Raw genomic sequence first — 25,563 nt, forward strand, 5'->3', positions numbered from 1 at the left:
TATATATATATATATATATATACTGTCTCTTATACACATCTAAGTTGGATGTGACACCCGAGTGACCTATGCCCTATGCATAGATTTTTTTTTAACTTTCAAAGTTTGTGCTACATTTGAAGGTATTTCCCCAGCATTACACCTCAAATCATATTACCCTTTTCTGTATTCTCAAGCCCAATGCACTGCCAAGGAATACTCGATTACATGTATATTTAGAACAAGTTAGATCATTCATTGCACTTAAAAAAATTAAAATAAACTTTGTCAAGTCAAATGAGAAGTTATGAAGAACCAAACTTGAATTTGTTTCTTCATTTAATTAGACCTCTCTGGTATTGCACAAAAAATGGGAGAAATTTTGCTTTAATTTCTGAGAATATTCTTTTTTTCCGCCTATAAAATCAAAGGAAAGCTTTTGTCAACTTGTTCATTAAAATTATTATAGTTTCTAACGATCATCCTAAGTATTATAGACTGGCATGTTGAATTCAAATTCACCGGAGTGTGGTCTAGCAGAGGCGTTGAGGGCGCTACAGTCATAACCATCTAATTCACCTATTTATTATTTGGACAGCATCATCTCTGTGATTAAAGCAATAATCATTATATTTCAGCTATTAACCGATACTCCTGTAAGAAATTGTAATTCTAGCAAAGCCGTACTCCTACTCATACAGTCTGCATAGTTACCAACCGTCTCGCATCACGCGGGACGGTCCCGCATTTCAAAGTGATTTTGGATGAAACACGCATTTTGCAGAAACACATGCGTGATCATAAATTTGTCACGCATTTAGCACAAGTCTATGCGTGATACCGAATTATCACGAATTCGGTGGAAAATGTTTTTAAAATTAGAAGAAATTTGTTTTATTAAGGATATAAAAATGGTCATGCAGTCTTTGAGTCAAGAGTGCTTTCGTTATCTCATTCGAGAATAAATTCACCGACAAAATTTCTCTTTCTCTACCAAAACCCAGCCAACCACGCACTTAGAATCTATGAGGCGCGGGCGGACTTGCGGGCTAATTGCCACAACTGTTGATTATGTAACTAAAAGGCGGGGTTTTACCCCACCGGGGTTCCGCCCCTGGACTCCTCAGCGGAGGCCCTAGCGGCTCGTCCCCCAGTCAACTGGTGTAGTCACGCATCTCTCAGGTTGGTAACTATGCAGTCTGTGAAGACACGATCGTAGAACTAAACGTTTCCATTAGAGCACATAGGTTGCTTTTGGCAATTATTAAAGATAAATAGGCCTAGATTGACCAAATAAATGTAAAAGTAAATGTATTCAACTTTCCTAGTGCCTACTACTATGGTCTATGCGTTCAGTTTATAAGAACAGTAGGTCTACGATACGGGAAAATAATAACTACATAATTGAAATTAATAATTCTGTATGAGAAAGGTGTTTTTCCCATCAAGACTAGTACGGTACCCATTCAGTTGCTCTAATGACGAGCTATCGCCAAGTTTGTATATAACTGTATTATTTCCTATTTTTCCCCTATTCGTACCACGTTATTATTTGATAATGTTTACCATCGTCCAATCTCAGGGAATTCGTCATACATTCTTACAAGTTTAAAAATTTCCTAAAATTCAAGCATTGTTAAGTTTTCTTTTTTTTTTCCAAATAAGTACTTTTTTTGCCGCAAATCAAATACATGACGAGTAAAATTTTTTTTAAATAAAAACCTTTCAGAAATTAAAATTAAGTACTGTACAGCTTTCTCTTTACTTTACATTGCGCCAAAATAATATTGCCTAGCAACCACTTTTCAGCTTGTCTCTTTATTTTTCATGTTGAATGATCGTTCACGCATGGAGGTATGGTTCACGTAAACTGCTGTCTGGGGTTGCGTATAGTGTACCTTGTTGTAGACTTGGACTTCTGTAGCTGCACAGTGTTCCCACCACTGCTGACGCTTTTTAGTTGGAATCGTGGACAATCACCGATTCCTGCTTGAACGGGGATGACTGTGATCCGTTGCTGTCCAGTCTGTGCGTTCATCTGGTGAGGTCTAACGTAAACACGTGGTACCGCTTGGTTAGTGTAGTTTTCACTTGGTGTTACGGTTATGTATTTTGGACCTGGGCCAACAGAAGGGCCTGGTTCGTTTATGTACGTAGTTATAGAACTTGTTGACATTTTTCTAACAGGCAATTGGATCGTCTGTGTGTTCGATGGAACTGAAACTCTACGTTGGTTCTGAGAGGTTTGTGGTTGCATACGTTCAATTTGAATCGTCTGTGGCACAGATGGTTTACGATGGTGCTTAATTGTCTGTGGTACTACGTGTTGGTTTTGAAGAGCCTGTGGTACGACAATGCGCATTTCATTTGCTACATCCTTCTTGGACTCCTTGTCAGTATGTTTGTGGCAGCTTGGACAAATTTCAACATCTCCAGATTTGCCACTCTTTCCATTTGGATTAATTTTCAAAGTTACAACTAACCCATTTCCACGCAACTTAACGGTTTTGTAGCCATCTTTATCGGTTTCTGTCATTTGTCCAATGATTACCTCACCAGAATCAGGATTAAATTCCATAATTTTGGACTCTTCCTTCTTTTCTTTTTTATTCATATGTATAACTGCTCTAGAGACTGCGCGTCTGCCAATCTTAGGACTTCCTGGTTTTCCTGAATTGAGGGCGGCCTTCTGCAGGCGTTGTATCCGTTTCTGTAGCTCTGGTTTAGGTTGTTTCCCCGACGATTTTACCACAAGCTTCGGTTGCCACTTGCTTTGTAGTTCTTGAAACTTCTTCTTAGATGCGACTTTGTCTCTTTGCTCGTAATCGGCATCTGGTGTTTGTTCAGCTTGTTTAAGGGCAATTTCCTTAGACGTTTCTCGTTTCAATGGCGTTTTGACAGCATGTTTGGAAGTACCTTTTGTTTTTGATTCCTGTGCAGTTTTGATGGACTTTTTCGAATGTTTTTCAGTTGCAGGAATTTGCAGGAGTTGAGCCGGACTCTCGCGGTGATTATTTACAATCACTGCTTGTTTCGATGTCTTCTGCTTTGATGAAACGTCATTTTGATTCATATCTTTCTCAAACAAATTTTTCAGATCTTTCGATAATTTTCTGTTGGCTGACATTTGCTTTTGTAAAGCTCTAGATTCTGAAGACGATTTTAAAGTGCTACTGTCACTTTTGTCACTCTCTTCTTGGACTTTATGCTCAAGCATCTTAATTTTGTCTTGTATACTGTCTCTCCTGCCTTTCGCGCCAAGCTTTTCACGAAGAGTTCCAGATTTCTTAGCATCTGAACTTTCAAATTGAGCTTTTAATCGGTCCATCATTGCGTTTCCTATTGATTCTTTTCGTTTAAGGACAGGTTTGGTTATTTGTTCATCTTTCTTTATGTCTTTTTCAAACAGTCTTCTTTTGTCCGAGATTTTACCAGAATTCAAAGTGGACTCACTTTTTGCACTCAAGTCTGCTTCATTGTCACTTGTTTGTTTTTGTGTCACTTTAGGCAAATTGTTGTTGTTCATTTGCTCAATTGAACCGTCTTCGTTTCCTTTAGATTTCTTCCTCTTTTGCGTCCTTTTATTCATTTCCTCCTTGCAATGCTCTAGTTCTACAGTTAACTCTTTAACTTTGTCTTCCAATGACTTGTCCTCGCTTTCATTTCCCGACGGAGCGTTCATAATACCTCCTTGTGAGTCGTAATGTATCGGGCTTTCACACCCAAGTGGACTGAGCCGCTTTTGAAGAGACCCCTCACTGTCTCCATCGCGACAGTCTTTAGTTATGTCATTAGGAGTCAGCAGACATTGCATATCTTCTTGGCACATGTCTTCTTCCTCACTCGAAGAGTTGCCTTGGCCTGGAATATAGAATGGGCTGTGACGCTCGTGCAAGGGCATTGCGTTCCGTTTAATAGGTTCCTCGTAATCACTGCAAGAGCTACTAGACGTATCGTCAGCACGGGATCGATCCTCAAAATAATATCGTTTGCTCGGTGTTACAGATCCGAAAGAACTTCGCGACATACAGCAGGAACATTGCCCATTTTCGCACTCAGAATCCGTATCACTTTCACATTGGATTTCAGAAGATTGTCGCTTACGATGAGTTAATCTTTTACGTTTCTCGTTAACATTATCTGGCCTTTCGACTGAAATTTGACTATACAGTTTCTTCTTTCTTTGCCCAGAACTAGTTGTACTATCGGTTTCTAAGTCACTATACTCCTCTAATTCGTCCTCTGTGTCCATGGCATCGTCTGCAGAGTACGATGTCAACCCGTCATATGATCCAAAGCCAGTAGTATCACTCATCCGAGAATTAGGAGAGAGTTCATCTTCATCGATCTCAATTTCTACGTCACTGATTTCTCCGGCTTCCTTCATCTCTTGAAAGGTTCTGTACATTGATGCCATTTGTCGAGAAAGACTATTTCCAGATGCTTCCAATCCCGTCTGAAACACAAGAAAGGAGCATAATAATATTTCAATACTTGTTTAAAATTGATTAAAATTATTTATAACATGTTATTCTGACGGTTAAAACAGTCCGGTATTATATGACATTCAATAAGCGAGTGATTTCAAGACAAATATTTCACTCATTCCGATTATAAATATAAACAAGAAAATGTACATCGAAAAATTATGAAAACGAAAAGATAGATGATATAATTGTAAAACCTTAAGAATTAACTACCGGTATACTTGTACACATTTTATACATATATATATAAGAACAAAATAAGGACAATTTCAAATGAGGGTGTTAAAAAGAAAACCCACAAATCTTATCTGTACCTTATGTGCAGTAGGTGTCACTATGTCCCTCAATAATACAGTACATAACCGTACAATAATAGTGTTCTATCTTTAAAAAAGTGTGTAAAATAAGAGCTATAGAAGAACATTTTGAGCCTGAAATTGGCAAAAAATAAGAACACTAAGTCTGGGCAAAAAAAAGGTATAGGAGGAAAATCAATTTCTCCTATCATATTATGTTTTAATCATTTCCTTGGCTAGATGAATACAGAATTTGTAGGACTTACTTATTGAAGGAAAAAGTATGTTATTATAACGATCACTAAACAAGATAATCATTTGTTCATAGGCCATTTTTCGTTACCTGTCAGTCACTCTAATATATTTTAAGCTGTGGGAAAGGTCTCGGTTTCACCATCGTTTGCTTTTCTAACTTTCTGACCCTTAACAACTGTAGGTAGCAGCATTTGACATTGCATAGAGGGATTCCCATTTCCTCACGGAGCGGCAGCGCGTTAGATTGTTATCTTATGACTTTTCATATTTGCGAAGAGTATATGTATAAAATTTCTGTGTAAGTAACCATGGGTGGAATTCAAACAAGGATCCAGTGTGGTCTGTGATTTTTTTTCAGACTGCTATCGATATATAATAGGACGATCGTGTCAAAGTACTTCTAAAATTTATTTATGTAAGAGGTTCTTCTAGTTTAAATATCGCACTTGTTACCCAAAAGTAATTAGAGGCACACTATCAATCAATAGATTACTATTTGTTTAGTTCGGTCTTTTTCGATTTTACCTCCTGACCAACCACGATTATTCAGGTCCATACTACTAAAAGCATCTTGTACATATGATCATCACACAATCAAGCTAGCCATCTTTCTGCATACTCCCATCTCCCACCCGGTGCTGCATAGCTTCTGCTAACCGTTTGTATTTCTAAATTCGCACATCGCTATTTAAGTCAGCACGTGGGATTAATAAAACCACGTACATGCCTAATTTACATACGGCCACTTACGTCATACTACATTCACGTGAGTACCAGTTTCACTGTATTTATTTGGACCATACATGGGTGAATGCAAGGGGGTGGGAGGTCGGGAAGGGCGTACGACCCCATAAAATTTTCAAAGGTCCACATTTTTTCCAGACATTTTTTTTTCTAGGGCCTTTCCACAAGGACATAAATGAAAAAGCATTGATGATGTACCAGCAATGAGTCCAAAGACCTTGCCAACTGTGTGATGTAATCTATCTCAATTCCAGAAACGTTTTTCACTAAGGAATGAACGTCTTCAGTCTGTGTCAATTCGCTAGCAATTTCTATTAAAAAAAATTGTATTGACATTTTAATCACATCTTGCTGTAATTTCATTGTGAACAGGTCCAAAAAATTATGATTACGACCCACCCAGAAAAAAATCCTGGATACACCCCTGACATAGTGTGTGAATACAATAATGTTCTGTTGTGTTTGATAACTTTTCCCCGCGTGTTTCACCCCAATAAGATGAAAAGAGGCCGAAAAAAATATCCTCATAATTTGTAAGGTGTAACATAAATGATATTGGTATATCCTACAGGTTGGTAGGTTGATTGGCCCTGAGTTAAGTTATTCGAAACAATGATTCTCAATTCCATAATCATTATCGCAAATCAGTAGCTTAATTGTGGGCCCATCAAAACCGGAATAAACCTAATTAAATAACGCGAAGAAGTCATGGCAATAATATGGTCTCCTCATTTATTTGCGGTGTCTGGCATATTACGCTGTAATTCAGTTCCGTACTTATTTTTATTCATTTGACCCCATACAACCGTTTAAATCATGATTATCACCGGCAATTATCTTGCAAACATGCGCAGAGAATCATAAATCAATATCTGGTATGCAGACAGTTCACTTATTTGAAACGATGAGGGCGTGTAAAATACGCCAACATTAAAGCTATCAAAAAAGCTATATTGATAATGAACCTGAAATAAAAAAACTGACCAATCGGAATGGCCAAAAATACGCCCATGTGCCGCAAACATACAAGTTCGCTCTGTTTATGGTCTAACACTTAGCAATACCCAAGGTCGGGAAGTAGCGGAAGGGCCCTTGTAAAAAACGTATGCGTAACTGGTATAACAGGCGTAGGACTACCTTTCTGTACGCTATTGTGAAAAAAAAAGTTTTGCAGAAGGTTTGATGGGGGTTTGAAGAATTTATATCAAATGACAGTTTTAAGTAGCGACAATGCTGAGTTACGTTGGTCGAAATCATATGTACAATCGACACTCTGTTGAACTTGCATTCATGTGGGACTTGTGACAAATCACCGAAGAATGTACATCAACCTTCAATTTTGTGGTTAACAGTTCCTAATGTTCTCCAGTTTATCCTCACTGCAGGGACATTATTGACACGACAAAAGTGTTTAAAAAATAGCAAAAATAAACACAGCTACGCTATATTACATATCGAAACAGGTGATGAGAGTAGGGCTATGACTTCGATTATATATCACTGAATTATACGTGTGTAACAATTGAGATGCAAAAGTATTTCAGATGATGGCTAAAATTAACTCGCCAAACATATCTGAACGAGTTTCTTTTGTAATTAACGCACAAACGCGTTGGTGTTTTTTTTTAGTCCTCCGACGACGAATCTAACTTCCCCGACGTGGGGGGGGGGGGGCTCTAGCACCCTCCCCCCTCCGTACTGCCGCCACTGATAGTTGACTGAATTTCTGGATTGATTGATGGGTAGGCTAATTATCATCAACTATTTTGATTCATTTTATGGCATCACGTGTATTAAGTTTGATGTCGGTTTGATGTTGATAGACTGACGAATGGTTATTTTGACCTTCCATATCCAGTCATCCGGTTAGGTATTTGCTTAACATTTAACTAGGAATGGTATACAAGCGTTGAATAAAAAATACACCCGGACACTAAATCGGTCGTAATTTATACCGATTGCTGTCGTGCCCCGGCTGCGCGCCCCGGCTCGAACGAATATATCCCAATGGCCTGGTTATTATTGTCATGATAAATTGGCCATACCAAATATTGGCGACAGAAAGTACATGAAAAATCGCGGTAGTACTAGAATTCGACGTCTCCTTGACTCAACGAGAAAAATAACCTGTTATGTTGCTCTGTTTTCTATCAACCTGTTTGGGATCATACGATAGCGAAATATCAGTGTCCTTTCCTTAGGCCCACTGGCACCCAAACAACCAAGAAAACCTCAAAAATTAAAATATAAATTGCTCAATGAAATTATTACATAAGTTAACAACCTACTGAGTCACATATAATGTAAAAGAGTTTCCAATGACAGACGTTCTACTGCCCTCAACGTCCAACAACTTTTAACTCTTTTGGCGGGACAATATTAGAAATTTCTAACCAGTTGATTGGGAACGTAAGGAAAGTAGTAATGAATGCTATAAATAACAATATTAACAAATTATGAAACAACAGTATGACTGAAATTATTACGGTAATTGTTAACTGGACATTTGAGACAGACCTCTACCTTTGTTCCCTTTGTAGGCCTATTTTACACTATGGGAGGGTACGATAATATATGTTAAAATTGAGTATAACAGATATGTATAAACAATAAAAAGAATAATATATATTTCATTACCATTATTCAGGCCTTTGTTATCAATGATTCATTTGCTACTCCCGTAAAATATTTTGCCATAGCCAAACTAACAAATAATAAAGTGACAACGATAGAAAGGAACGCAGGAATCATAACTATTTCTCAACAGGGGTAGTTTACTTACAAAAACAATATAGAGCGTTCTCAAAAACAAGAGTTGGCCTACATGAAAACATAAAGAATGATTCATATCAATGGGATAAGTTCAAACGTCACAACGGCTTTGCGTCACAAAAGCTAAAAGGTCACAAAAGAAAGTCCATCGTGAATACCAAATACAGGAAAGAGAATTTAATGTATTCAAAATATGGAATTTTAAAAAATGAAAAGACATTATGAAATTGTTGAAATCAACATAGACCTACCGAGAGTGCGTGTTTTATTATAAAGTGAAAGTTCATTAAAGATGATTCTTTAATTAGCACTTAAATGAGTTGGAGAACAGCTGGTCGAAATGCACGCTGGGATTTGTTTATGTTTGTGAAACCTTAAATGAAGGACGAAGGAAATGAAAGCGACGATAGCATGGCGGTAAATAGAAAATATTTCTACGAATAAAAACCAAATAACAGCTGGTATAACACCACATCACGTTGGTGAAGTTTCCAAATAGTACCCTCAAGTCCAGATATTGAATCTAATCCTTATAACTGATATAACTGATATGCACAAATGAATTAATGATTGTGAGCAGAATTGCATTAATTTACACTGGTCAGCAAATAGTTTAAAATCGAAGATCGATAACACTTCACAATAATAGAGGCTTTCTCCTACTACACTTTTTTTTTATAAGAATCCGTAAAATTTTTCATTTGACATTTTACCTCAGCCTCAATTTGTTCTTAATTTTTAAGCAATTTCAACCTTAGTGTTCCTATAAAATGTGTTCTTATAAAAAAAGTGTATTCATCGTAATAAACACCACATTTATACATGTTAAGATCAGTGTGTGTTGTTAATAACGTGAACCTCATCTTTTACTGTCACTACAAATTAAAGTTGTAATTTAACGTCTGCAAATACGTTTACAGGTGACTTAATTACAGTAATACACTGTCACTGCTCATTACCTAGGTAGATGATTATTTGGTAAGTCTACGTTAAGTTTGAACGCCTACCGATAACGCACTGGATCGGGAGCAGATGAATGTTGCGCCTCGACATAATGGGCTCAAACGGTATTATTTGTTTGGTGCAATGTAAGGTTAATTCTATTCTAGCCTAATTGGCGAATGAATCAAACATTAGACTTTCGTCACAGAATATAGGTCGGTGTGCGATAAAAAAAAAATTACACGAAGTTATTCTGTTGCAAGTGCATCGTCTGAGCCTGGCAATCACGGGCTGACAAGACTACAACGATATCCGATGGAACAAAACAATAGTGAACATGGATTTTGTGACGAAAATACATTTTGGTATAAAATATTGTCGTATCAATGATCTTTGGAACGTGATATTTTGCTACGAGTTGGTGCATCAACCCTCTCCATGTGATCATTTCATGTCGTATGTAATGTATACCATATAAACAAGTCTTTAATGAGCATTTCCATTAACAGCAAGAAGTCTTAACGTGACATAAAGAATATCTCGTATTGTGAGGAGCGCGTACGTTCAATTTGGCCCAATATTCTCAAATTCATGCATTGTCGTCATAAGCAGTATATGGCGGCTGACGATACTGTCATATCTTCAACCACAAAATACGATCGAAGGACACGGCAGTTGTGTATAAATAAACACTAAACCAACTGCAAAAATAATCCTTCTCGCCATAATGTATGAGTAATGCATGTTTCATGAATTGACCGTAACGATAGGCCGGTTCAATAAACATATAATCGAAGAAACGCGTGTTTTCCAATGATGTTTTCAACCTCAACTATGCAAGATAAAAGCAAATAACTATATAAAACTCCCTGAAAAGTGATCTGGTAATAGATTTATTGAAATAAAGACTGTCCAAAACAAAGAATCATTAGGAATTTTGCGTATCCGCCTCTCTGATTTACTTCGTTAAACAAGAAACACAATTTGCAGTAATACCATTTTTTGTAATGGACACTACTGGACTTGTTCTCATTCCAAAATACTTTGCCTTATTAATGTTCTGTTTGTTTGATTAACAACTCACATCTCCTGAATTGTAGAACCATTCCTCAATCGCCTGATATTATAAATTCAAACTAACTACGCCTAAACATGCTGTAATCAAACGAACATCCGTATTTCAGTACGGGTCTATATCATAATCATGTCTGAAGATATTCTTTATCATAATTCGATATGGTTTCCCCCCTAAAAACTACGGTACTTTATAGATTTTTCCAAAAACTAAAAACTTAGCAGACAGGAAAGTATCACAGTACTACAATAACAATGATCATAGTCTGTTTATTTTATGTAGCGCGAATGTGACACTACACTATCAATATACTTCTACTTTCGTTTTATTAAATGCTTCTTTATAATAAACATCTACTGTATATGAGTGTAATATGAATTTATACAATCAAAATTGAGAATAAATAATGTAAACGTTTATGTAGGCCTATTTATCACTACGGTTATGATAAATATTGTACACTATTGTTTATAAAATTTAAATAATATTGAATTGCTATACTTCGTCTACAGTCTGCTGTTGTCCATAACAACGATCCGCAATACAGTCACCGTGGCAACGAGGTGTATTTTCAGTATAAAAAGGAGCTTCAAAGAAAACACCGAATGAACCATTGAAACTATATCTGGAGTATTCTCTTTTTTTGTTGCATTATTACACAGTAGTTTATTTTTAATCCTGTAAGCGTAATATGATGTACTCTGATCTTTGAACCATAAGCGTTATGAGTTCATACCACTGAGAGGTTCATTGTTTTTGAGGCATCTGTATCGTCATCACTCGTCAACTTCACTTCCTTCAGTATCGTCACTTGGAATTCTTTTGTTGGAACCGATACCGGTGAATACAACAACAAAATTCTAACGTTTTATATAACTCTCAGATATGTTCTTTCCTAGCCTGTTAATGGAGGTACAAGTGGCATAATTCCTATGGCATATACACTTTAAAAAAAAATATAAGAACCAGTAAAACTTTGCTCAAGCTTATTGTTCTTATTTTTTTTGGCCAGTTAAAGGCGTGGCTGTCTCTTATACACATCTAGATGTGTATAAGAGACAGGTTTGAGCAATTCCATGTTTTAATTGGATTTATAAGGGTTTCCAGATTACTTCAGATGATACGGTAATTCAATAAGGAATTTTCCTACCTCAATAATATGATATAATTACATCAACAGATGTTTATTGTTGTCTTTTTACTTTTCAGTTACGGGTATTTAAACTAAAATAACCATTTGAATCTGGTATGGTATAAGCATAATACTTATACCACATAACAGAAATTGAGTGGCAGATCAGCAGGTGAAAAACAGAACGGGCAGTAAGCCAGAGGAAGGAAAGTGTACATTTTACACCACGGGAACAAAAATACCTCCTGCCGCAAACGACGTTGACAAAGTCTAGACTCCAATAAAAAGAAAAAGTTCTAGAGAGCACAACATTTATTTTGATTTTTTACTGTTAAATGCGATCCTCCAGAATGAATGATTGATTGTATCTCGTTGTTGGAAAACTGAAAATGCAGACAATAACCAGGGTTCCATACTACAGTAGTACGATATGCAGAAATGATAAATTCAATACTACTGTACAACTGAAATATGAAACCCTGAATACTTTTGTTCCCTACTGTGTAAAATTACTCGTAATAATTCATGGAACACACTTGTTCTATTGTATCGTTTTATAATCAAATTTCGTGACATGGAGTGAATTTTAGTTTTTATTTCCACCGGTTGCAAACGAACATTATTCATATTTTATATTTAATTGCTGTAATTTTCCAGACAGCAACATAAACACAAAATAAATTTATTATAACGTATTCATTTCTGGTGCAATATTATCACTAGTAATTCTTTTGCAGAAACATCCTTCATATCTCCTAACAGTCTATTACTTAAGATTTTTCTTGTTCTTTTTGTTTTTGTGGTATTTTCTTGTTATTCATTAAACTACAAAAATGTTATACAGCTATTACTATTTGTAAATGACATTCTTACTTGTCACTATATGCACCAGGCTGATATATACTGTCGATTCACCTATCCTATACATTACTTTACAAAAGGTTTTCATTGCAGTCACTGTTCTTTATAAAAAAAAAAGTTCTTATTGCAAATTGCACTATCTTCAACTCTATAATAATAATAATACACTACTATACTTCACCAGTTCTCACACTATGGCACATACCTTTGCAGTAGTACACTTTGTTTTTATAAGAACACATTTTATAAGAACACTAAGGCTGAAATTGCTTTAGGCCTAAATTAAGAACAAAATAAGAACTAATTGAGGCTAAGGTAAAATGTCAAACGAGGTTTTTATATTTTATTTTTACATAGAAAAAACAAAATTATATCTGTACCTTATGTGCAGTAGGTGTGACTATGACATACCCTATAATACAGTACAGTAGGTGAACCTGTCATTTGGAACCATTTTACCGGGCCCTTTTTCTGGGCCATTTTTTTCCGAAGCTCTTTTTTCAGGGCCACTTTTATCTACATTCCAGTACACAGTAGTATACTGCTGTACAATAATAATTTTCTATGTTTGAAAAATATTTAAAATAAGGACAAAATAAGAACATTTTGAGCATGAAATTGACCAAAAAATAAGAACACTGTGTAAAAAAAAAGTGTAGGCCTATCAGTTAATACTAATTTAACATCAGTGCTTACTACATTATTGTATAGTAATTTTAATGGTTCTACAACTTCGCACTGGTTCTCACTATCATAACTATTCAAAAAAAGGAGGAAACAATTTACAGTACATCCTAAAACCAAAACAGGAATTAATAATAGGACTTATTAGAAGAAATATTTTCGTTACCGTCTGGTTTTAAAACATAATGGAGTTTGTTTTATCAGGAAACAGTGAAATTACAAATTGGTTTTATCTTAGGAACACGGTCAACAGATAGTTTTTACAAAGAACTTTCACCTGTTGGCATCACCTGATGAGAAACGTGTCAGTCAAGGCCGGACTAATTCAAATATGACTGTTATCTCGGTTAGGCCTACTGAAAAAATGACCAAGGAGGTATTATACCTCCATGAGATGACCAACCTACTGTGACCACAAGTCTAGATGGGTGTACAACTGGTTAAACCACTAATAAGATTGAAGGAAAACTTAACATCATTATAAAAGTACCCACTGTATATACTGTAGGTCAACAAAATCTATAGCAGAGGAAATATTACTACTGTAATCATTTTAGGTGTTTTTTCATAAAAAGCAATAGTTTTTGGGATTGGGGTAAGTGTTGATATGTGTACGGGGGTAGGAGAGGGTATTAACAACCGTATTAATAGCCTCATGATAACACTTTGCTTACAGTGGTGGCGCCAGAAATTGCCCGACGATAGGTCCGAGGTCCCCGACCGGGGGGGGGGGGAGGGGCTATGTCCTCGACGAAAACAAAGTGGGCGTGGTCGGGCGTCTCTCGAAAGGATTCCAGAGGGCCGCCCCCTAAAATATCGCAATCTAGGGGTTTTAAAGGCTTATTTAATCGATTTTGGAGTCTACTAGGCCTATAATGTAGAAAATGCACGTTTTTTTTTTCTCCACGACGAATTGTGGTTATTTTTCTTCCCGACGTTTGTGGGGGGGGGGGGGGGGTGGTGTTTGTTTGCTGGCGCCATCCCTGTTTCCTCATGATTACCGAACGACATTGACCATGTCACATACAGTAGCAGTGTGACAAGTAACCTGGTATAAAGAATTACACAGGACTTTGGCAAAACTTACCGTCTTAAAATGTGGTACATCGAATACATACATTATCATCGGCAATTATCTAAAAATGTCGACAAATTGATATTTATGGATTTTCATTTCGTGACAATTTTCAATGTGAGGCAATCGGTGTTACGTAGACTGATCAAATCACTCGACCCCCACTTTCACGAAAACATCGATATTCCGAAGGGTTTGTCTTAATTGGAAGAACATATCTATAACAACGTTCATTAAGAATGAACAAGATAAGGCACGCGCCTGTCCTCATAATCCTTCAGATAAGGCACATCGATCAATGACCTAGGCCTATCTATTTTTATGTGTTAGGGATGGGATGCAGCAAGAGTCCGTACAAAAATTCGGTAACTTTTTAGAAAGTTTACAAAAAGTGGTGTGTGGTGGTAATGTAATGTAGGCCTACACAAAGTTGCTATAGCGAGTAAACATGAAGTCTCATACCGGTATACAGTGTAGCGTGAGATGAGCGGCCTATGACATTCGGTAACGACCGATCAATCTCATTTCCACATTATTCTTAACGATATTAAATATATCAGACAAGAAATCAATATCAATCAATCATTACCATGATAGAGTAATATATGCTGAAGTATTAAAGGGACTATTTCAAGAAGCACCATAGGCCTACCGGTAATTAAAATGACAGCCTGGTCAATTTAAACATTCTCTGTAAAATTTTTCTTGGCGATCATTCAAATCACAATTAATCTCAATCAGTTTAAATAAATAATCTCAAAAAAATCAATTTTTATTCAAATCAATCATCATATATCCATCCATGAATCATCCAATAAACCAATTAATAAAGCAAATCTCAATTAATCATTGATCTCTTAATTCAAATCGTCATCATTACATTAAACCATCAATCGATAAATTGATCAATTAATCAATCAAGCAACCAATCTCGATAGTCTTAATAAATTAATCTTCATTAGAAACAGTCAAATGAATAACCTTTAACCTTTCCTTTAACCATCTCGTTACTTCAAACAATCAACCGACGAACCGATCAATCTATCAATCAATTAATCATTTAATTCAATCAATCAATCGACTTGACGAATATCGTAAGTCGTCCTGTATCGAAATGCGTGAAAGTGATTGAATATTAATATGAAGCCAATTGAATTTTCAATGTGAAAGTGACATATTTGCACCTGTTTGTGGAAAAAAAAATGATTGTGAGCGGGCGGTATCGCCGAATACCTGGATTTTAAACCGTGGGTCATTTATAACACGTACTTATATATTGAAGGGCGGACGTGCGGCGGGTTACCTGTACTTTCCGTGACATGTCGTAAATTGATAAATCAATGAGTCCACCAACTTCGGTTAATCCGAGATTGAATCCATTGACTGCGTGTGTAGCAATGAACAAAGTAATGAGAAATAAATAATCTGAAGGAAACTTATTAATGTAGTTATAATGACAACATGATTACAAATAAAATGACGATAGTAGTAAGCCTAAATGTATAATAATAACAAAAACAACAGCAGCAGATGAAATATAATATAGGCCTAACATAATAATAATAAAATATGACAATTCAGTACATAAAAATAAAATCTAACAAACGATTATAATAATAATATTAATAATAATAGGCCTAATAATAATAATAGGCCTAATAATAATAATAATAATAATAATAATAATAATAATAATAATAGAACTAAACCTAATTATGTCAACATAGCAACACGGTCCTACTATCTAGGCACCACTGTTCCAGAAGCCGTCGAATGAGTCATGTCTAATGTCCGACAATAATATTGATGACTATTGTAAGTTACCGGTACTCATTTTCGCAATTTATATTATTATTGTTTAACTCTTCACCGGGATGTATGCTTCAACGAATACGATAAGACAACACGCTGGTACCTGCTGGATGGTCTGTAGTTCGGAGGACATGACATCAGGAACAATAAAATTCCGTTTGGCGTTTGTTTTATGATTAATAGCAAGTACTTTTAAAGTGCTTTAAACTTAATGAAAGTTTTAAGGTCGTGAACCTGCAGACCTTCTCAAGCTAAATTCACCTGTACCTTCATAGTTACGCGGATCGGATAAGAAGTAATTAATTTCTAATTCCATACATTTTTTTGAATCCACAGAGATCATTTATCCAATACAAAAAATATTAGCCGTTCCATTCCATATCATAACAGACATTTCACAATGACGTAGTAAAAATGGTGGCATGATCTCATGACGCAATAAAAATGGTAGGTATGGATGGAAGGGTCAGCACAGCATGATAAGATATATCTAGAGACGCAAATAAATCTGCGGAGCAAACAGGTGTAACTTCCACGACATATAATATACATACTTACATATATATATACTGTCTCTTATACACATCTAGATGTGTATAAGAGACAGCATTTCCCTCAATTTCATTTGTCTCGTAGTTTTCATTTTATATTGACAATGCCTGAAATCAAATGGAATTGAATTTGAATTGAATCAACCTAACGGATATATTTATTAACTAGGCCCCTACAGTAATTTGAATAAAACAAAAACTAATTTGATGTGGTACTGGCATTGAAATGCTCTGTAGTCCAACGACACATGGCTATGGAATCCATCGTAACCATGGGGCATGAAATTTCACAGAACCACGTCCCACTTCCCTGGCATAACACTTAGTTCTATTATTACTATTCTTGGAAACATGATATTAAAATTATGAATGCGATTGTTGATACGGTAAACACAAGGCGTTGATTAGTCGTCATCATGCGTTACTGCCTGAGTATCTTTACATTCCATTGAGCTTGGCAATGAATGGAGGTGAGTGCGCATGTCCGACATTCCAATGTAAAATTGCCGTGATAGATATAATCTGGAAATCTAACCTTTACACTTCCACAGTTAAATAGTGTCTGTTCTTGATGGGTTGGGCGAAAAAAGAGGAAGAAAAAAGAAAAAAAAACCATAAAATATACTAGTATTATAGGCCTATAGGCCGAATGAATCATTTTAATTAGATAAGCTAAATGATGGTATATATACATCGTCATACCAACGATCCGCACTCGTAAAAGACATCATCTGACATCATACGTCACATTTAGTCATCATCATTAGCCACTGCGATCATCATTATTGTCATCATCATCATCGTCATTATCAACATCATGCTATTATCGTCAACGTTATCATCAGCATCGAATACATTTATTAACTAGGCCCTACAGTAATTTGAATAAAACAAAAACTAATTTGATGTGGTACTAGCATTGAAATGCTCTGTAGTCCAACGCCACATGGCTATGGAATCCATCGTAACCAAGGGGCATGAAATTTCACGGAACCACGTCCTAAATGATGGTATATACATCGACATACCAAACATCCGCACTCGTAAAAGACATCATCTGACATCATACGTCACGTTTAGTCATTATCATTAGCCACTGCGATCATCATTATTGTCATCATCAACATCATGTTATTGTCATCGTGAATATCATCCTTATCACGGGGTCATGGATAAGAAGAATCCTCATCACAACAATGTCCCCAGCACCATTACGAGAGGCACAGACACTATACAATGCGTCCAGTGTGTCGTTCATTGGTGAGGCACAAGGAAATAAGATGATTAAAAATATGAGAATTTGAGATTCTATAAAACTAACAGGTTACTAAAATAATTTGAGATTTTTGTAAAATTTAAGTAGATAAAACATATGTGTACCATAAAAGTGTTTATTATACGGTGTTAATTATGTTTATAGGCATAGCTGAAATCACAATGGCATCTAAAATGCATTCATGTCACCATTACAAGGTACCAAGGAATTTTAAAGGAAAAAAATACATCAGGCGTGATCCAAAAATAGTTCGTGATAACAATCATGCTATTTTAGGCAGACACCCCAAAGCGCAAAAAGGCACACGCGTAAAATAATCTGTCAGCAAAAAACCGCTAATCATCTTCACGTTCCTCCATGCGTGGTGTCGTGTCTAGAAAAACACTTCACGAATGTCAAAACACCTAACTGGTCTGAAGGTGAGGCACGGGACGGGGCTTTGTATGCCCCTCGGACATGCTACATGACAAGTGCTGGAGAATGCCAAGGCCAGTTGCTGCTTCAAAAACACATAGCGTCTGCGCGTGACCGGGATCATTGGAAGCCTGCGTATGTACAAATCAAAGATTATCACGAAGTTATCTGCTTGGAAGAAGAAAGTGAATCTCAAATGACATTTTTTTTTATCACTAATGAATAGTTTTAATACAAGTACTTTTACACTTATTAACATTATCATGTGCCAATATTTGGCTAAACTGAATAGAAGGAACACCAAACTATGAAAACCGGCAAGTCGAAGCTGGGACTAGCTATATTTAAGAGCCCCCCCCCCCCAATATCAATGACTGACCCTCTCTGATCTTACTTGGCAGGGTCACCCTCATTGGTATAAAATACAACTTTCTCTTAATTATTAGGCTAACAGTTCAGTGTATTGCATCTTCAAAACTTATAACTCGTGGTATTCTGCAGAAAACCAATTAAACTCGTTTTCCTTTCAAACCACACTGGCATTCCAATTGCCATCAACGGCTCGAACACATCGTCTTCCTCAAGGTAATGACAAACAGGGCATACTTTAACACCTAGGCCTAAATATGGCAATGACCTTTTTGTTTTTTATTCAGTGGACATGAGTTATTCTAATCAAAATTACCGGTTAATTAGCTACTTATAATGAGACCGTGTGAACGATATACTGTCCGTATTCAGGCAATAAAAGCATGAGAAATTACAAAATCCAATGTACTGTATTTGAATTGCTTAAACATTAACTTTAAAAAACCAGAAAATTATTTTCATTGTCTGTTAACGCGTTCAGGCGCGTAAATTACACTGCTCTTATTCTTTGGAAAGACCTTTGAAGTGGTTGGCAATCAATCTAGTGAGTTTTGTATAAAATGTTGTAAATCTGCGGAAACTAAATGGTTTCGACCTGCATCTCATTGGAAGTTACAGTATATTAACGCTTGTTTCCGAGATTCATTGCTGAAATGGATCATAACTTATCTTTCGGCAGGAAATTTAAGATGTACTGCCACTAGATTGAGCTGTAGGCCTGTATTTCAATAGGTTAGCTTTAACTGACAATTAGAACAAGGAGAACTTCTATCACAAATGAACGGTAGATGATGGCGATAAATAGTAGACATTCGGACAAAAAATATGTCAAAGTTTATGTTTTTTAAAAATTTATAAACATGATCTGAATCCCACCCAATATCAGATAATCACATTTGCCTAAAACATTTAATATTTCTTATACATTAGGCCTACCGTAAAACCTCGAATTGAAGCCCTGGGCTTCTTCTTCTTCTTCTTTTTTTTCGAGACTATTTTTGCAAGTAAAGAGAGGGCTTCTTTTCTAAATGAATGCTGTAAATTTTGTGAAAATGTACTATAACACAATAAATAAGGCCACTGTAACATCAATCTTTATCATAGAGTGTATTTAACTGGCATTAAATCACCTAAACTACTGTATAAACCAAGCTTGTATTTATTTTGTATTCTGAAATTCATGTAGGCCTACAGTGTAGGCTATGTACTTTACAATCTCGAAAAGAAGCCTATATTGAAAAGAAACCCATGGGCTTCAATTTGAAATGGGCTTCATCTCGAGATTAAGCCCACTGCGCTTCAATTCGAGGTTTTACGGTATTATTGTTTTAAACATGGGTGGTACAACTGAAAACTGATCAATACAGTAAATGCAGGCCTAACGTAAAATTTCTACGGTACTTTTATTATACCCTACTTATTGATGCGTCACAGGGGTAAGTGGCGCGGAAGCATTGGATTGAGTGAAATTTCAGCTCATGCGTCTTTGTACAGTACCAGTACCTCACTATATGTTGAAATCAACTGGGAAGGTTAAAAGGCGGCATGGAAAACAACTGGCCGAAGATTGTCGAGGATGAGTATGGGCTCCCAACATTCAACAGTACTCGGACGTGCGACAATACGTTCGTCAAAGAGAATCATGTTCTTCATACAGACATTTGCATGCCATGATTTGAAGGACATATAACAATGGGAAACAAATTGAACAGTCATCGACAGTGTGTGAAGTCCACTTCAATTTACGAGATGTAGCGGCCATAAAGAACGAGTAACACCACTCGGCATATCTCTTAAATTAATGATTTTTTGTGAACTTCTGATCTCAACACGGTTAACGGACTATCGGTATACCATGCACATTTATATATAGGCCTATGCTCGGATTGTCTACCGGTATACAACTCATAGGGAGATGCCCGGGGACTTGTTTCAGGAGATATTAAAAAAATTCCCCTTGAACTACATACATTGATTTAAATGGCAAAATCCATTAGGCACCTATTTTTTCTCCGTGAGCATGTGACGGACGGTCTCAAAATGCCGCCGAAGGGTATGAAAGACCACTTTCTTTGCATGTGGCATGCGAGGATCAATAGGAGTTTTCACTGATAGCTAAGTTAATGCCAGAAAATAAACAATGCACTTCAAAAATAGACAATGTTCCCTGCAGGCTCGTGCCACAAGAACGCAAAATTCCAGTGCTGCTGTGCCGCCCTCTATAATTTTGGCATCGACACAACTACGTTGATAGTCATGATTAGGAAGTTCAGTTTAATGTTTTTGTTGTTAAATACTACTGCTAATTTTCTTCATTGTCGGAGACTTTGACAGCTAGACCCTTGGCGGTCACTCTGACCAGTCAGGTGACCCGGAATGTCCGCCCATCTATCATCAACTGACAATACGTCTGTGTTTGAGGGTCGCGCTAAGTGCTACCGTTTGCATTCTTCAGTAGTTTTTTTTACACCAGTGTTCAAACTTCAATCAACAATCACCGAACCACAGACCATATATGACCGAATTAACAATTTTTGATCGAATCTACAGAAAAAAAAATTGTTTACAAATCCTAGGCCAACAAATGGCACCAAAAAGACAAGGTCGTTGGCATACAAACTATTGACTTTGTCACCGGGTTGTTGACGAAAACAGAAAAAAAAAGAAGAAAAAAAAAAGAGCAACTCACCGACGAAGAACAAAAAGAGAAGAAAAATATTAAAACACATTTATTTCCAAAACTACAGTTAAAATTATTATCAAAGGCGGTGATCTCAATAGAGAAGCACCCTGTTTTACTGTACCATTGCATGATCAGGTCATTTTCTTTAGCATTTGCAATGCCAAACAAGACCATTAACAACAAAAACAAGGCCTGTAATGTATCGTACTAATGCACGACTGCACCGTTTACATGGATCGTATAGAGACCATGTCCCATACCATGGACAATACAGTAAATAACTTACAAATAGTTCAGTTTAAATCTCGTATAATCTCGAGTTGCTTGAAACTTAATTGACTCTAAAAAATGAGGTAGGGTACACATACAGTAGACTAAAGCTGCAGTTCCAAAACAGATTGTTATTTTCTAGACCCATACATTAAGCGGTGTTCGTTTGGGACCTCCTTGGTCTGAGTTGCGGTCGTCGAAGGACAACTTTAACGATGAATGTATAGGCAAAAATACCAAGGTCCGGAGGTTTAATATCAATCAACATATTTTTTGAAGCATCTGCCTTGAGTTGATTTCAAGTTCTAGAGGTTGTGTTGTGTTTACAAATCAATTTAAACATTAAACTTGTTTATATTTGTCGATCCTTTGACCATGAACATTTCACGATAGTATCAATAGTTTATGTTAACCATCAACAGCCAACAATGACTACACATTGAATGAGAAAGCACAGAATAATAATATAAAGGAAAACTAAATTAATACTATGATATACAGTAGTAATTTGGCGCTCAAACGTGATAATCTCTTTGATTTATAGTTAGTAACCCTTCCAAAAGGACATGTCCCTGGTGTCCTGTCGGTATTAAACCTTTCGTCGTGTTTAACTGTTCGCATATGTTGCACTTGTTTTACTTCCGCTCCGAGTGGCTCTACTGTTTGCTTGCTTGCTATACATGGAGGTATACCTCCATGGCTATACACACTAGCCGTGAGATCAATTGATAATTGTAATGTTTTGATTGCCTAACTACCTAAAGGCCCATTTCATGAAGTAATGAATAGAGGAGATCCACACACCCATATCTGTTGCATTATTATGCTTATTTCGTTGGTATATAAACAATTTTAAGTGATTGAATTAATCAAGCATTAAAGTATCCCGACAAAAGAACTCAAACGCAAACCGAGTCTCGCCTTCTAGACCTAGTATTTCCGCTCTTCTGTTTATTTTAATTACTATATTATTATTATTTCAATATTGTCTCACAGGTAATGTCCTAAGGGAATGGACCGTTCTGTTGTGTCCCGCCCCTTGGGTATCGTTGATGAGGTCCTACTAAAAACGACATCATGTACCCGGATACGTAAGGTAGTGTTTGTGAGACATGCGCGTAATTTTGGCCATGTTCTGATTGGTCAGTTTCTAAATTGAAAAGTTCCATCGGCGACGGTCATAATAAAGGAGAAGTACCCCCCCCCCCCCGTCAGATTACTTGTGCCATTATAATAATGATTAAAGATAACCATAACAATGGCAGTTAAAATTACAATGATACAATATCATATAGGCCCTAATAGAATATGAAGGAAAGAAAAGAAATCGTTTTGAGAAATTCTAGGGGAATTTACAAGGGAAAATAGGCGAAATTACAAGGATATGATATGAGGGAAGTTCAAGGACAAGTTGAATGATAACGGCAATGTTTGTGCAAAAAATCTAAGGAGCGGAATGTGTGTGAAATGCAGTAGAGAAAGATATAGGCCTAGCCTACGCTAAATCCACCATGGTCATCAAACCGCTGAGAACGGATGGCAGCGACAGACAACAGGTAATATCAATACATTTTTTAAAATAAAAGAATTTTTCAAATTTAATAAATAAAATAATAATTGTTTAGTCCACCAATCAGCAGCAAGTCTCACTATCCAAACATATAAGTATTTCCCTGTTTGGATTCTCTGCAGACATTATTCTTCAGAAGACGACTGAAGCAACAGCCGAAATATCGAGACATTCTTAACAAACAACAATTCTTTTCAGAACTATCTCGTGGTGTACCGCAAGCATTAAATATATGAATATTAATTAATATCATCATGAGATTCTTAATATAGGCCTACTATTCATGTATCAATAATATCCGAGTCAAAATGACCTCGAAATGAAGAACTGAAAACATTATTTTCAAACTTCATTCCAAGCAAATAAGCCTAGAGAAACTTGTAACTGAGATATTATGATTGAAAATGGCATAATAATATGTTTCTCAATAGACATTTTCAACACCCAATTACAGTATAACGAGTGAGTACAGCCAACGGGAAATTTAAAATTATGAAAAAATGGTTTCCATGGCAGAGTGAAACGTCAACAATCGAGGGGATGGAATTATTATAAGACTGTTATTTTCTTGCGATTAAACTCCAGGTGGCAGAGAGGGCGTGTTCGGCATTCTTGCACGAAACAATAATGGGATCGCGTGGTTTTACGGTAGCGCAGTGGAACTCAACGAGGTACAAAATAAACCCGATTCATGGGACTCTTTTATCAAACAAGGCAATCTTTATCAACGAATGACAATTTCATAGACAATAGCAGATTGAGTTCGGCGCCGATGATCCCATGTCCCAAACGATTACAAAAACGATACAAAAGAGATTTAAATCGAAATTATTTTGAAATTGATTCAACTATTAATCGCAACAAACTAAAAGTAGCCGCCGTTACATGGGGTAGGAACAGAGATTTCAGTGAATTACAAGTAGATCTACGTTTAGCCTACATGATTACTTTTACAGCCGTTTTATATGTCTGAAAAAGTTGGTAAATTGCAAATCCATCCAATCGACAAAACACGAACCATCGAAATTGTTTTGGACTACGATCCGTAATAAGTACTTAATGAGGTTGAAATCTATCGTTAATGGCCACACAGGTATAATCACGTACGATCACGCGTGGAACACACAATAACTCGCGTGCAACTTGGTCCCACGAGATACACGCAATCGCTAAAGTGACACTAAACACAAACGAGGCTAGTTAAACACTAGACGCGAATAACCTTTTTGCAAATCACCATGACATATTGGCCTACAGTAAAATCACTCATCATACCTTATTGGTACCCTGCGTTATTCAGGGAGCACTAATTAATTCGAATATAATGCGCTCGGAATATGCTACGCAAATGCACCGACGGTTGTGAACAGGACAATTCTCCAGAAACCGAACACATTCAGATCACTCTTATACCATTAGTAAAGAAAGTTTACATTAATCACACTAAATGATACTTAATTAAATCACAGAAAAACCATATCGAGACTGACTGGAAGCGAAAGTACTGGCACTGTATTGATATATACAGATATATATACAGATATATATATATATATATATATATATATATATACAGATATATATATATATATATATATATTGTAGGAAATCGAAATGTTTTACTTACCAACTGGTCTTTCAATATTTTTAAGTTCCAGTTCATTTTTTTAGTGTGGAATTTGAGCTTATTAAGCGCTTCTGACGAATCTTCTTCATCCTTATTGGGAGGGGGAACAAGTAGCTGTGTACCCTCCTGTGACGTCATGGTGGTGATATGTCCCGGTGTTATTGTGTAAGTAAAATATCAACTATTATAAAATATATATACAAGTAAAGTTGCTGGTTTTCAGACGATAGTATTATTCCTGCACGACCAGTTTCTATTCTAGTGAATATAAACACAAATATGAATCCGTTGTTTTTGGCGATGATCCCAGCAACCGACAGGCGCAGCTCGTAGCTGCCGCACTTGTCGTGTTTCTTTGGCGTTGGTGTTGACAATCGGCTTACAAATGCGTTCAAGACCTTGCCTTTTGAGGACTTGACAGTTAGTAGGCTAGATGAGTAGTCCGTGTGTGATATAGACTTGCTAGGCCTACTTGAAATATGACGCGGAAATCAGGCCGATATATTACCGGCGAATAGTTCGAATGCCTCTGCGGCACGGTTGGTCAAATGTCAATTAAATTCTAGCCCCGCCCACACCACCATACGTAAGTGTGTATTTTTGCTTCCGCTCGTGACCTTGTGTTCCTAGCTTGCAACTTCCAACGATAGACGGCCTACTCCTGCACACTACCATGGACCTTATTAATA

At 36.5% G+C, this 25,563-nt stretch overlaps 1 protein-coding gene across 1 annotated transcript; it reads right to left on the bottom strand.

The window, feature by feature from the left end:
- Positions 1-68: 68 nt before the first annotated feature.
- On the bottom strand, positions 69-25,563 carry LOC117115022. The gene is made up of 2 exons (XM_033258662.1): positions 24,875-25,563; positions 69-4,435 (listed from the first exon to the last, which is right to left on the bottom strand). Exons 1-2 carry the CDS (start codon positions 25,010-25,012, stop codon positions 1,841-1,843), a joined length of 2,733 nt encoding a protein of 910 aa, XP_033114553.1. The 5' UTR covers positions 25,013-25,563; the 3' UTR covers positions 69-1,840.

The sequence above is a fragment of the Anneissia japonica genome, unplaced genomic scaffold (genome assembly GCF_011630105.1).
Source record: "Anneissia japonica isolate Jap-2015-1 unplaced genomic scaffold, ASM1163010v1 scaffold24_len2511860_cov200, whole genome shotgun sequence".
NCBI lineage: Eukaryota > Metazoa > Echinodermata > Crinoidea > Comatulida > Comatulidae > Anneissia > Anneissia japonica.